General features: G+C 45.7%; 1 protein-coding gene across 9 annotated transcripts in view; it reads right to left on the bottom strand.

Moving 5' to 3' along the window:
* Positions 1 to 647: 647 nt before the first annotated feature.
* mgaa (MAX dimerization protein MGA a) overlaps positions 648 to 14,091 on the bottom strand; it is a 27,700-nt gene continuing 14,256 nt past the window's right edge. For 3 of the 9 annotated variants that reach the window (XM_086048756.1, XM_086048751.1, XM_086048755.1), the window contains 13 exons: positions 13,905 to 13,976; positions 13,769 to 13,835; positions 12,761 to 13,065; positions 11,437 to 11,715; positions 10,336 to 10,972; positions 9,011 to 9,214; positions 7,670 to 8,301; positions 7,453 to 7,572; positions 5,190 to 5,301; positions 4,257 to 4,323; positions 3,274 to 3,647; positions 1,475 to 1,618; positions 648 to 1,150 (listed from right to left, as the gene is read on the bottom strand). In XM_086048756.1, the coding sequence (XP_085904882.1) occupies positions 801 to 1,150; positions 1,475 to 1,618; positions 3,274 to 3,647; positions 4,257 to 4,323; positions 5,190 to 5,301; positions 7,453 to 7,572; positions 7,670 to 8,301; positions 9,011 to 9,214; positions 10,336 to 10,972; positions 11,437 to 11,715; positions 12,761 to 13,065; positions 13,769 to 13,835; positions 13,905 to 13,976 (3,363 nt within the window). In that variant the 3' untranslated portion in view covers positions 648 to 800. Of the gene's footprint in view, positions 1,151 to 1,474; positions 1,619 to 3,273; positions 3,648 to 4,256; positions 4,343 to 5,189; positions 5,302 to 7,452; positions 7,573 to 7,669; positions 8,302 to 9,010; positions 9,215 to 10,335; positions 10,973 to 11,436; positions 11,716 to 12,760; positions 13,066 to 13,768; positions 13,977 to 14,091 lie in introns of those variants that run through there. The other 6 variants (XM_086048754.1, XM_086048752.1, XM_086048750.1 and 3 more) reach the window with 5 other exon arrangements.

The raw sequence follows: 14,091 nt of genomic DNA, 5'->3' as shown, positions 1-14,091 counted from the left end.
CTGGCGGCCACTCCATTTGTTTATACATACCTTGACAATGGCCAGTGACCTGTCCATTGTATGTACCCCCGTGGACTGGCGATTAGTCTATTTTGTCTGTGCGCCCTGTGATTGGCTGAGGACCAGTCGACTGTCCGTACATACCAGTCCATTGCAGGGATGGAGCCAAATTGACAAGACTGCCCACCCAGTGGGATTCATGAAAAAAATATATACTTTGAAATGGTTAGTAAATTATTGAATTACCTTTTAATTAGTGTTTCATTGTGTTTTTTATTTTATTGACTATTAAAAATTGCATTAATTGCGGTTGTCTAAGGAAGATCTGAACTTCATATTATTCAGTTTGTCGTTTTATTTGAATACGCGATGTGTCGGGACAGGAGGATTGTGCTCAGCGAGAGAAATATTCAGGCCCACCCTGATTTTTCCAGGGCCACCCATTAGCTACGTTCTGGCTCCGCCCCTGGTCCATTGTTTGTCTGTACGTTCTGACATTGACTGGCGCCCAGTCCAATGTTTACCTCTGCAGCCCAACATCAGCTAGACTCCAGCTCAACTGACATCCTGATTGAAAACAAACGTTCTACATAATGGATGAATGAAAAGAAACGAGCTAACGTACTAATAAAGCCAGCGTACAGGTCCAAGGTTAAAACAGATGTGGTCACTTTATTTAAATTAGTGTTGCAGACCTCAGTTATGCAATTACAACGTAGAAAAATACAAAATTCAGGGACAAACAAAAGTTTCATTGAGCGGTTGCCAAGGCAACGGCAAAGCATCCGATCGCGGCGTCCTCACGTGGGCGGTGCCCCTCGCAGGCCCAGCGGGACCAACCTGGGCATGGGCCTCCATGACACGCCCTCCGCCGGTGGTGCCGGCGCCTGGGCAGGAGGTGGGTGCTCTGCCTGCGCCCCGCCCGCTTTCATGTGCAGCAGCGGGGGAGGGGCCAGCGCGTGGCCGTTCAGCCCCGAACCCTCGTCCCTTGGGGCGGGCTGGTGCTCCAAGACTGACGGCGATGCCGTCGGGCTGACCGGCGGCGCATCGGGGGTGGAGGACAGGGGGGGCGGCGACTCAGGGTGCGGCGGCGACTCAGGGTGCGGCGGCATGGCAGGAACCAGCGGGAATGATCTGTTCGGGATGTCAACTGGAGACGACAGATGTTGACTTTAGTGTGTCTGCGTGTGTGTCCGCAACCAACAATGAAACATCAATTATTCAATTAGTGTTTCGATTGAATTATTTATCAAATTAAAACCACCTTAAATCCTTGATTGAAAAACAGGACATTCAAATTGACGGCACAGAAATGCAAATATTTGTAGATTAAATTGATCGATTCAGTGTTCCACTTTCACGATTGGATTACTATTCCTTTTTTGTGATTATTAAAAAAAATTTCAATGAATACAAAAAATGTAACAAAGTTGGGGCGATGTTTGAAAACGTCTTATTGTGGAAAAAAGTGTACCTGTTGCTGCTGAAGAAAGAGGAGGTGGCGGCGTGTAATCCGTCATCAGCGGGGTCAGAGTCTGGAAAGGTTGCCCGGGCAACGCGGCCCCGACCACAGATAGAAGATCAGCGGGCAGGATGGCCTGGAAGCCGTCGGGGTCGCCTGCAATCATGGTGGACAGGAACAAATGGACCTTCTTTAGCATACTTTTTTCGAGGACCTGTACTTGAGTACGTGCTGAAGTTCGGGTACCTCGATTAAAAAAACAAAAAAACCTACGTACACTGGCAAGAAGAAATCGTCAAGCTAACTTCAGCAACAACTGTTCATGCTATACATGACAGTAAGACTCCGTCAATGCGTTAAGAAGGCAAACTTTAAAATAGACTATCAGTAGTTGACTATCAGTTGCTGAGCTGCACTAACACTACGAAACTACCTATTTTTACAAAAAAAAAAAAAAATGTAAACATTTCACTTTTTTGGGCACCGATCCTTTTTTTTTTTTTTTTCTTTAAATGTAGACGAGATTGAAAGCAAATGAGAAAAATTAAGGGAAAAGCACTGTGCATTTTTTTCTTTTGATTTACCCTTAATCCAAAACGTTTTGTTTTGCTTCTCTAATATGCATAATTTAATCTACACATTCCAAATGTGGTATGCACCTGCAATGGAAAAGACAAATTTGGCAAACATTGAAAACTTTTCTGTACGTCTCTAGAACTCCCTTTACAATGCATAACTGTCATTAAAATGTGATTAGGTCGTTGGTAGACAGCAGTTTAATCACTAAATACAATTCAGAATGTATCATCTGCCGTAAATAAGTAATTTAATAAATGTTGTTGGGTCCAAAACAAATGTAAATTATTATAGCGTTTCAAAGAATTTCGTCTTAATATTTTTTACATGTTTAAACCTGTTCTTGTTTTGTAGCAAGAAATAAATAATCGTTTGAATAATCGTGATTTCAATTATTACCAAAATAATCGCGATTAATAATTTTTTCATAATAGAGCAGCCCTACCACAAACCATATCATATCACGTTCGACTGGTTCCACTGGTCGTGCGCGTCGTCTATATATCACTGCCGTTACTTATCAGAGCTCCCGGCGATCGACGGCGTCTGCCATTAGCCTACCTACGGCTCGAAAATATTCCACGATCTCCTCCGCGGTCTCGCAACACCGTCACGTGTATATTCTGATGCATTAAATTGGCTAAGAGACGGAGAACTGGATTTAAAAAGGACAGTGACATATCCGCTGTCAGGCTTTAAAGGTAGAAATACACAACAGCGCTCCCGGCTCTAGTGGTAGAAACGCGCCAATGCGCTCCCCATCCTTAATGGGTTAAGATGGCATTGCGAATCGATACTTTTATTTTTTTTTACATCGATGCATATTTTAAGCATTTATATCGATATGAAATCGATCTTCAATAAATCGTTACATCCCTAATTACAACAGAACATAAGTGCAGAAAGTTTTTTTTTTCCCTAGTCAAAGAAGGGAGTCTATTCTTTCACTTGGTAGACTGAAGACGATTGTCTGTGGTCCTGGGAAATCACTCAAAATGCTCTATATTGGCCGGCAGTGATTGAGTTAAGGGGCGTGGCCTCCTTGCCCATAAGCGAGGACATCTTAATTGCTCCATTTCACTTTTTCCACTGCACGTGAGCGGCAGTGTATTTCAAACTCACTTGTAAAAAAACAAAACAAAACAAAAAAAAAAGTTAGGGCACTGATAAAAAAATCACTCTGCTGCTATACTTGTGTAGTTTTAGTCAGGTCCTAATTTGCCTTTGCTACTTACCACTCACGTCCGGCAAGGGGGCGGCGCTCTTGCACCGAGACAGGATGTTGGGCATCGTCTTGGGTCGATTCCTCACCCCTGGCGCCAAATGGGAGGCGATGTGCGTGGCTACCTTTGGCTGATTGACAGCTGCGCCTTGAGGCAAGGGAGGGGGCGGGGTGACCGGGCTTGGGGTGGGAGGTGCTTGTTCCTTTGGAAGCTTCTGAGTGGAGGAAACAAATACGATGTCTTCGCCGCCTAAAGTGGCTGGCGATTGGTGCCCGAAGGTGGCGGTCGCCACGGCGATGGCAGGGCCAGTCAGCGCGGAGGAGGGCGGGGACGCGGGACGGGGCTCGGGTGAAGGCGAGGGAGAAAGCTGAATGAGGCCGGTGTTGCTGTTTCGGGTCAAGCGCACAGGTTTAAGTCACTATCGTTATCATGTTGTGACATCATCAGCCATGAGCTCAGACAGGAAATCAATAGAATTTAAATGAACAAACTGTCCTGAATGTTTGGGCTGTACTACTGTACTACTGTAAATACACAAAACATTTGCATTTTAAACTTTGAATTCAATATGTTTTAAATTCCAAGTTTTCTTGCTTATAGACTAGTCGACGGGCAATTTAGTCGAAATTCCCATCCCGAATCAGGACAATTTAAAAAAATTAACGGAATTATAATAGATTTCTTATTCTTCGCCGTTTACCTCCAACATTTTTAGAATCAATTATTTTCTTCAAATTCTATTTTGCATTAAAGTGTATTACATAGGTATGGGCGCGTACTGATAGCAGGTATCGGGCGGGCCTTAGTTTTAGGTATCAGGTAGTCATGGAGGCTGCCGATACCAGCCACCAATAGCAAGGCAAAATAAAATAAAATCTGACTTTGATTAAGTCCTCCCCGGCATTAGTTGGTGCTATACTGCGGCAGTTTCAGAAAGAAATGGCAATCGAATTTAATCGCATGGCCATTTTGCCCAACGCTACGCTACCTCTTACCAGTTTCTTTTATTGGCAGATCTCGTCTTTGTGGTGACATCTTCCAGGCTGTCACGGCGGATGTCACCTGTGATTGACAAGCACAGCTGTCAACACAGATAGAGATTTTTATATTATGGACTAAATGGTTGACTTAAAAAGTACGCTAAAAATCCCTTCGCAGTCAGTGCCTTTGAAATTATTCACTCATTTCCTACTCCCTAATCACATAGTAGGCATCGTTTCATGTAGTGGACTATATCGTTGGTCGTTCATTTTTATTCTCAAGATGCATTGTGGGATACAACGAGGGCACTATATAGGGCATGACTTTTATTCACCGCACATTCCTACAGCAGCACTACAAAAATGGTCGACTCACAAAATAGGCCACGACAAGGCTCGGAATACTTTTTTTTTTTTTTTTTTTTTTTTTTTTTTTGCATAGCAGATTTGCAAATCTGTGACTTTGTTTAATTAAGCAACTTATTGCTCGTGGAGCATTTATTTTTGCAGGTGAAACGAACGGACCTGAAGCAAAGGTTTTATTAAACAATAAAGACAATATAACAAATGAACAATTGTTTTTTTCTTTTTGATATAATCAACTGGTTTGATTTCATAAATTCACATTGTGCATGGCAACAAACTGTATTTTCGTGTCCGGAAGCAAAGCTAAATGGTGTCCTTAAAAATCAAAATCAAAACTCAGGACTGCATTGTGAGTACATTTTTAATACTCTAAATATACTATACTATATTATGTTACTATACTTTCAACCATACAGGCCACGCCTCCTGGCTGACATACACTGTATGGCCGGGTAGGTTTTTCAAATAGTAACCCATGAAGGACGGGAGCGAATAACCGCGTTTCTACCACTAGAAACCTTGACCTTTAATGGGTTAAGTGACAAGAAGACAAAAGGAGGACTCAAGAAGTAGAGAACTCACCGGGCGAGGGAAGGAGGATGGCCATCAAGCGCTCCCTCTGCCTGGTCAATGTCATCTTCTCTCTCCTCAGACGCTTCTCGGTGGCCCTGAGCTCCTCAATTACATGAACAGCCTGAAAACAAACACAGGCGGCAAAAGTACTCAAACGCTGGACTTATTCAAACTAGAAATGCAGATAATGGCGTATGAAAAAAAAAAAAAAAAGTATAAGTGATTCAATGCTTTAGTTTCAATATACAGTGCGTTAGGAAAGTATTCAGAACCCTTGGAATTTTTCACTTTTTGTGTCATTTCAGCCATTGGAAAAAAAACAAAACCAAAAAGTTCATTTGAATTGTCATTAATGTACAGTCAACACCCAATCTCGACAGCAGAAAGAAAAAAAAGTAGAAATGTTTGCAAATTTACGAAAAACTGAAATATGATATGGTCACAAGTATTCAGATCCTTTGCAGCGGTCGTCATATTTAAAGCAGCACTGGGCAAGAAATCGACCTAAATAAAATTTGGGGGAAATGGGAAATGTGGTTGATTTTTGTCAAAACACTAACGCTTTTGTCCACATGGCACCGCCATAATCAACAAAAACTGACACGTGACACAGTGTTGCTTTAACTCACATGCTGTCCATTTCTTCCGACCTTCCTTGAGATGGTTCCGCTCCTTTATTGGAGTCCAGATGTGTTCAATTAAACTGATTGGACTTAATTCGGAAAGGCACACAATTGTCTCTTCGAGGCCTTACAGCTCACAGTGCATGTCAGAGCAAATGAGAATCATGAGGTCGAAGGAGATCAGAGACAATTGTGGCAAGGTACAGATCTGGCCAAAGTTAAAAAAGGATTTCTGCGGCACTCAAGTGGCCTCCATAATCCTCAAAGTGAAGAAGTTTGGGGCGACCACAGCTCCTCGTAGACCTGGCCGTCCAGCCAAACTGAGCAATCGTGCGAGGGAGAAGAGCCTTGGTGAGAGAGGTAAAAAAAGAAGCCAAAGATCACTGTGGCTGAGCTCCAGACATGCAGTATGCAGATGGGATGGAGAAAGTACCACAAAGTCAACGATGACAGCAGCCCTCCACCGGTCGGGGGTTCTATTTCATCCCTACTGACCGCCAGGGGGCGGTGCTTAAAGCACTGAACGTTCCCTTCGCACATGAGCAGTCCGAGGATGCCCTGGCGGTCATTCGGGATTCATAGAACCGTAGTTACAGACGTGACTTTCGTTTTATGGCAGAGTGGCCCGACGGAAGCCTCGCCTGCATAGAGTTTGCCAAAAAACACACGAAGGACTCCCAGACTATGAGAAATAAGATTCTCTGGTCTGATGAGACCAAGATTGAACTTTTTGGTGTTCATTCTAAGCGCCCGGTATGTGTGGAGAAACACAGGCACTGCTTATCACCTTCCCAATACGATCCCACCAGTGAAACGTGGTGGTGGGAGCATCATGTTGTGGGGGTGTTTTTCAGATGCAGGTACAGGACGACCAGTTGCAATTCAAGGAAAATTGAATGTGGCCAAGTAAAGAGAGATCCAGGAGGAAAACCTCTTCAAGAGTGCTCAGGACCACAGACCGGGCCCAAGGTTCATCTTTCGACAGGACAATGACCCAAAGCACACATCTAAAATAACAAAGGAGTAGCTTCAGAAGAACTCTGTGACCGTTCTTGACGGGACCAGCCAGAGCGCTGACCTAAACCCGATTGAACATCTCTGGAGGGACCTGAAAATGGCTGTCCACCAACGTTCATCATCCAACCTGACAGAACTGGAGAGAATCTGCGAGGAAGAATGGCAGAGGATCCCCAAATCCGGGTGTGAAAAACTAGTTTCATCATTCCCAAGAAGACTCATGGCTGTAAAGCTCAAAAGGGGGCTTCTACTCAATAAAATGCAGCAGGGTCTGAATACTTATCACAAGATGATGTTTCAGTTTTTCTATTTTCATAAATATGCAAACAGTTCTACATTTCTGATTTTTTTAGTCAAGATGGGGTGCTGAGTGTAATTTCATGAGAAGTAAAATAAACTTTTTTGATTTTGGCAAATAGCTGCAATGACACAGAAAGTGAAACATTTCTGGGGTCTGAATATGTTCCGTACCCACTGTAAGTTTTATGTTTTAGTTACCTCAACTTGACTGTAAAAGGGACAAAGTACAGTATTTGTGTCTCATTCTTCCACCACTGAACCCAACCAAGACCAGAAGCGCCGCCGCCGCAGCAAGGCTAGACGCTGGGCGGAAGGAAGCGCCACACACTCACCTCATTCAATGTGACGGCGGTGGACACGATGTCCTCCAGCTGGAGTTCATTCTTCAATTTGGTAACCATGTGCGAAATCCTGTGCCGCCGGATCCTCTCCAAAGTGTTGTGGATCTGTTTCTGCACAACGTCACATGACCATATGAGGGAGAGAAATGACAATGTCGCAAGTCAGACATGTTTAGGCATCTCAAACACTGACGAAAAGGTTTCTTACATTGTCCGCGGGGCGGCGTCTCTCTTGGTCACTGAACTCGTCCGTCAAGTCGGACGAGTGATCCGTCTCGTCGCTGGATGAGTCCACCAGGTTGATCTCCTGGATGACGCGCTTGGGGTGGTCCTCGTCATCCACAATGCAGACGATGTCCAGGTCTGCCAGGTCCCTGGCAGGCTCCGGGGATCTGGATGAAGGAGGCTGTGCGGGCGAGATTTTTGACTCCACAGGAGTCCCTCCAGGGGTCCGCGCGGTTGCATCTTTCTCGTTACTCAAGAGAGTCGCAGAATTGATCTCTTCTTGCACGCTGCGGACTTCTGAAATGACGAGGTCAGAGGCGGTCGCCTTGGCGGGAACGAGGGCCGTTTTCTTGGCGGGAACGAGTGGGGTCACTTTGGCCGGAACGGGGGCGGTCACCGTGGCGGGAAGGTGATCTTTTGTGGAGGTGGTGGGAATGATTCTGTAGGTGGTGCTGTTTTGACTTAAGGACGTGGAGTCAGGGAATAGTGGCAATGAGCGGTTCACCGTGAACGACTTGAAGCCAGAGAGGCTGGAAGCAGCGCTTGGCGGCACTGGCCCGGAGACGCTGCTCGCAGGAGTCACAAGAGAAGAGTCCCCAAGGACACAGGTGGAACCTGAAGACAACAAGATGACGTTTGGTTACACCTGCCATTCATTCCAATGTCCCTGCAACAGATTTTTCAAAGCGCCCAACCAATTCTCTTCAATCTCTGGCTCCTGAGCATACTGCTTTCACCGCAGTCTTGTGCTAGTCGCCATCAACAACAAGTGGAGATGGACAACACGCATTCTGAAATCCACCATTTCTAACAACCAGAAGGGAAACAAGGAGAAGCTTTTGGGCGAAGCTTCGGTATTTCTTTGTGGACACCCAACATCTTGTGATGACGCCGTGTTCACAGGAAAGTTTGTACAAAAAAGAATTTTATTTTGGTTGAACAATCTCCACTTACACTCTGATCCACTTTTCCAATAAGGGAATGGGTACAGTGAGTTAACCCAATTCGAGTTGACTCTGAAATCGTTCGCTAATATCAACACCAACAGCGAAAGCGGATTTTGGGTGTGAGTCCGAGTTCTAATAGTGCGCAGTATTGTCAACAAATACCGTTTCAAATGCAGTTCAAAGTCCGCGGAAACTATCAAATATTGAATAAATGACATTTGAAGCAGTCTTATGTTTTTTTAACGTGTATATTTGATTGCGTTTTTTTCCGAATATACATTTGAAGCAGTCTATGTTATCACTCTCGTGGGCTTTGATTGGCTGTTGGTGACATCGAGTATTCGGATAGAACACAAATTTTCGTTTTGAAGACTCACCTGTCTTGTTGGGGGTGGCTGCTCTCAGCTGGCTGATGGGGATCAGCTGGACCAGTTTGCCATCCGGTCTGCGGTAGTAGCGAACGCCTGTTGGGCTTTGCACCTGCCGCAGAATCATCCTGACCGTTGAGGACGTGGGCACTGCCGGGCGAGGCGGGCGTGGAATCGTGATGCCGGGGCCTGGAAGTGGAACCATTGACGACCCTGAAAAGTCATTTTTGTGATTTGTTTGTTAACACACAAAATATGTTCAAAGTGCTGAAAATGTGCAAAGATCGAGAACTAGTTAGTATTGAATTGTCAAAGTATAGCGTTAAACTCTTTTTTGCCTTCACAGTTGTTGGGATGTTTTTGGACCGGGTTAAGAACAAGCCCAAATTCGCTCCCCTAATAACTGAGTAAAAACGCAGTCATTTCTTCAGCTACCTGGTGCAATTGCAAGCTACTTATAGGGCAAGTCAACCCAAACTTTTTTTCCCCCAAGAATATGTTCGATGCAGGCCCACTAGCTGAAACAATGCATTCTGATTAATATTGAGTTTGTGGAATATGAGTTTAATTCACCCGTTTTTAGCCATCTCCGGGGGCGGTCATTTTGCCACTTCTGCCGACTGATAATGACATCACAGTTGCTCAGGGCTCAGGTAATGACCAATCACAGGTCAGTTGTTTTTGAAGCCGAGCCATGATTGGTCGGGGAGTGTTGCATCGACATCTTGGCAATGTCATAGAGATGTTGCTGTAACTTCTGGCTGATGTGGTATCTGTGTGACGCCGCCCTGGTGAGATCGCAAGCTTGATACGGTATTTGGCTCCTGAGCGGCAGTGACATCTCGGCCCCTGCGATAGGCCCAATAGTGAGCATGGTTTAAGGTTGGTGCCATCACGTCAGAGCTCTGCGATTTTAACCTGGCATGGAGACCAATTGAGTGAACCCCGCGCGAGACTTCACGGTTGACTTGGTGATCTGCGCCGGTGACCCCACGGTCTTAATGTCCACAGGGGGCGCCACTGTCAGTCATGCCACGGCATCAACACACTGTGGGGTCATCAACACCAGCAAAAAAATAATAATAATAATAATGCAACAACAGCGCTCTCTGATACCATGGTGAAATGATTTTGAAATCATAAAAACACAAAAAAAACTAAATAAGCTGAGCGAATGATTCAGAATCATTTACTGATTTTCTACACTGCTGAATCATTATGCATTTTGAGTCGACTTCTTAGTGAACTATATAATCCACAGTATACAAATATAGTGATGAGGGAATGAGTGAAAGATTCTAAACAGTCTCTGATATCATCAATCTTAAGCTCACCTGATGGTGGAGGTGGGATGAAGTAGTAAGTGACAACGGGGGCGGACGTAGAGGTGGTGGTTGCCGTTGAGGTCAAGGTTGCCGTGGTAGTGGCGGTTGCTGTCGTGGCGGTTGCCGTGAAGGCGGCGGTTGCTGTCGTGGCGGTTGCCGTGACGGCGGCAGTTGACATGGGGTTAGGGTTAACCGAGACAGTCAACATGGGGGTGGCGGTTGCCGGGGAGGTGGCGGCGGTTGCCGTGGAGGCGGGGGTTGCCGTGGAGGCGGGGGTTGCCGTGGAGGCGGCGGTTGACGTGGAGGCGGCGGTTGACGTGGAGGCGGCGGTTGATGTGGAGGCGGCGGCTGCCGAGCAGGCGGCGGCTGCCGAGCAGGCGGAGGTTGAGGTTGCCGTGCAGGCGGAGGTTGCCATGCAGGCGGAGGTTGACGTGGAACCGGAGGTTGACGTGGAGGTGGCGGTTGGGTAAGTCAGCCCGTGGCAGGGAGAGGACATCTGTTGGGCCTCGGGTAAGGATGGATTAACATGCTGCTTCCTAGTGGCCGCCACGCGGCCGGTCAGATACGCCGCCAGACGATTGGCAGGGTGGAGCGCCCCCATTTCACCCAACTGGATCTTGGCCAGAGGATACATTTTCCCATTCACCTGGACACACAAGCCAGCTGATCAACCACTCGGTCTATTGATGACCATGCCTCTGGCTCTAAAACCCCGACATCATGACAACTTTTATTATTTGACCATCATAAGACTCAGTCGGGTCTCAATCGTAATGGCAACTGTGGTGTATAATTCCGGGTTGACACTGTACTCGAAAACAGAGACACAATTACATTTTCGAACGCTCCCGAGCAGATCGGTGTAACGTTTAGTTTTACCTTGATGTGAGAAGATTTGGTGGATTTTAAAATGAGTGAACATTGTTTCATGAGTTGCAGGCAAAGCAGGGGGATTCAATATATTAGTTTTTTTTAGTATTTTTTTTAAAAAACGGATTATTTGGATCTACCTACAAGTCAGTAATAGCCTCAACTTGCGCCAAGAAAAACCCTGTTACTGACCACTTAGGATGTAGTTTGGAATGCAAGCTAGAGTGGCGGTGGGCTCACCTGGATGGGGTCCCCGCCTCCCGGTTGCTTCTTCCTTGCCGAAAGGAAGCCAGCGGCCGAGACTCCGTTGAGGAAGGGTAGAACCATCTTGATGTCGCTCTTGCTCTTGTCCGGCTGCTCACTCCAAGTATGCGCCTGTTCATGCAGGGCCACTGAGCCCTTCACCGTGACGCTTTGGTCAAGCTCCTGAGGCAAGTCCTCCATGAAATCCTCCTCCGTCACCTCACGCTGCCAGGCTTCCACAGGCTCCCCCTCCTGCGCCAGCTGGGTTTGGTCGCTCTGAGGAGGCACGAGAAGAGTTTTTGACAACAAAGGCGGAGGACTCGAGCCACATGACTTCGATTGCTGACTTTTAGGACTTGGGACATTCTTGAGAGTCATCTTAACCTAGACCTGAACTACATGACTTGGCAAGTCTTGCTTTTGCATTTGATGTTTATCATCCCTTTTTGACTATTAAGTTTTGTTCATTCCCAAAAAATAAAACTTCAAATTGATCACAGACTATAATGGGAGCTTGCCCGTAGCTAGGCATGTCCAAAGTATACTCTGAAAATATTAGAACATCGAATAATTTTATTCTATTCACACCTATAAGTGTTGCCGTATGCCTCATAGATGTCATAAATGTCGATGAAAAGAAAAAACTGATTGTCATCAAAATTTATGTGCACACGTACTGGATGTGCATGCACATTTAATATTCCCAGAAATATTACAATGATCGCGTCAAACATTTTGGATTTTAACCGTTGCCGTTGAAAAGGACACGTCGGGAACGGCTCTCGTCCATAAAATCAAAAATATTGTGACTTTTATTATATGTCCAGAGCATGATTAGGAAGTGCCTAAACATGTGCACATAAAATCTGGTGAGGATCTATCACGGTTTTTGTTCATTATGCAACCATAATGGAACTTTTTCATTTTCCTTTTTCTCAAAGGAAGAATATGAAACTTGACATGGGTAGGAGAGCTTTCTAAATGATGGCAGTACTTGACGACGCCATGCGGCTTCTTGAGCGCAAAATAGACCAAGAAACTAGTCAACAGTCTTGTGTGACAGCACACGCTCCATCACAGTGACGTGGGCCATTCAAAAATGGCCAAGACAGCGCTGCACAGGGTTTGTCATCATTTTGATACTTCATCGGCTTAATTCTTTTTTCCAGGGTATTAAATGCCATTGACATTGAAACTTAGTCATGCTTATACGCACTGCCTAACATAATGAATGGTAAATGATTGTTCAGTGGCGTGTTGCTTTAAGACTTAATATGACTTCTTACTGTGTGCCTTATTCCCAACCCCGCCCATCACCAACCTGTTGAGCTCCATCTTGTTTGCTGATGAGAACTTTGTAGTGGATGGTGCCGCTGTCCTCCACCGTCTGACTGATGGGATTGACCTGGTACTTCCGGGCCCAAAAGGGCTCTTTCAGTCGGTCCTGGGCCATGGCTTCGCACAGCATCTTCAGCACGTGATCGCGGTCCTCGTCGCATGTCCAGCGACCCTCGGTGAGGATGGTCAGACGTCTGGATGCCCTCGACTCCTCCAGAAGGTTGAGGGGTGGGCTGGCCGTCGCCGGCAGAGGTGGACTGGGTGTCGGCGGCTCAGCTGGCTTTCCTTCTGAGGAGGAGGAGGAGGAGGAGGAGAAGACATCAAAATTCAGGGTTTCCCTTCATCAGTCACCTTTAGGAGAAATCTGTCTGGAAAAAAAGGGATAGCTGTATATGACTACACACACTACAATACCGCAAAACACCTCGCCTTCCATCCACACTCCATCCTATTCCTCCTTCATTTTGATTACAAGGACTCTGTCAAGATTTCCCTAACCAGCCTTCTATATTAAATTGGCAGGACCACAGTCACGCACACTACACGCTGCTTCTTGGCCCGCCACGGTCGCGAGGACGTTGCGAGGAATAAAGCACCAGCTCACTCCGTACAGTGCTTAATGCGGTTGCTGAGGGAGCCTAAAAGAAAAATCTTAACATCGCTAAATTTACGAAAAATGTTCTTTTATTTTCAAGTCTGGAACTATTAGGTAAGTGCCAATGTTCAGCCAGTTGAAGCATCCGTTTAACTTAATTGCCTGAGGGACAAAGGTGTTTTTGTCTCTTGTCTATGTATAGTGGTTGATAGCTTGCATCTTCAGCCACATTTGAGTAATGCATACTGACAGTTCGGTACACACACGGAAGGTCTGATAAGATTTTTTCTTTGGCTTGTTGCTCAAACTTTTCCTACGGGGTGTTGGGAGTTGGGAACCGAACCATGACATTTCCCCCTATTTCTAATTCATCACACTCAAACTGGAGGAACTTACTGGGACGCAAAGTTCGGAGTTTTTTGCCATTCTTCATCTTGCAACGTTTGGGTTTCCTGAATGGCTTCTGTAGGAAGATGGAGGACGAGTCACTGGAAGTTTGGCGCGTGAAATTCCTTACTGAGTCAGAAATTACCTGCTGCAATGTTACAGACTTTCCCACAAATCTTCTCACTCGGGCACAGCTGCTGGCGTCCTTTGTCGCCTTCTGAGAATAAAGTGAATTGTAACTTTACAATTCATTATTTTATACATGGCATTTTAAATTCCTTTTTATGTTGATCCAAGCTCAAGGTTCACAGTTTAAAAAGACAAGTAACTGC

The sequence above is a fragment of the Filicampus tigris genome, chromosome 13, assembly GCF_054856515.1.
Source record: "Filicampus tigris isolate MCC_2025a chromosome 13, RoL_Ftig_1.0, whole genome shotgun sequence".
In the NCBI taxonomy this organism is placed as follows: domain Eukaryota; kingdom Metazoa; phylum Chordata; class Actinopteri; order Syngnathiformes; family Syngnathidae; genus Filicampus; species Filicampus tigris.
The sequence above is the reverse complement of the archived record's forward strand: the minus strand, read 5'-3'. Positions and strand labels throughout refer to the sequence as shown.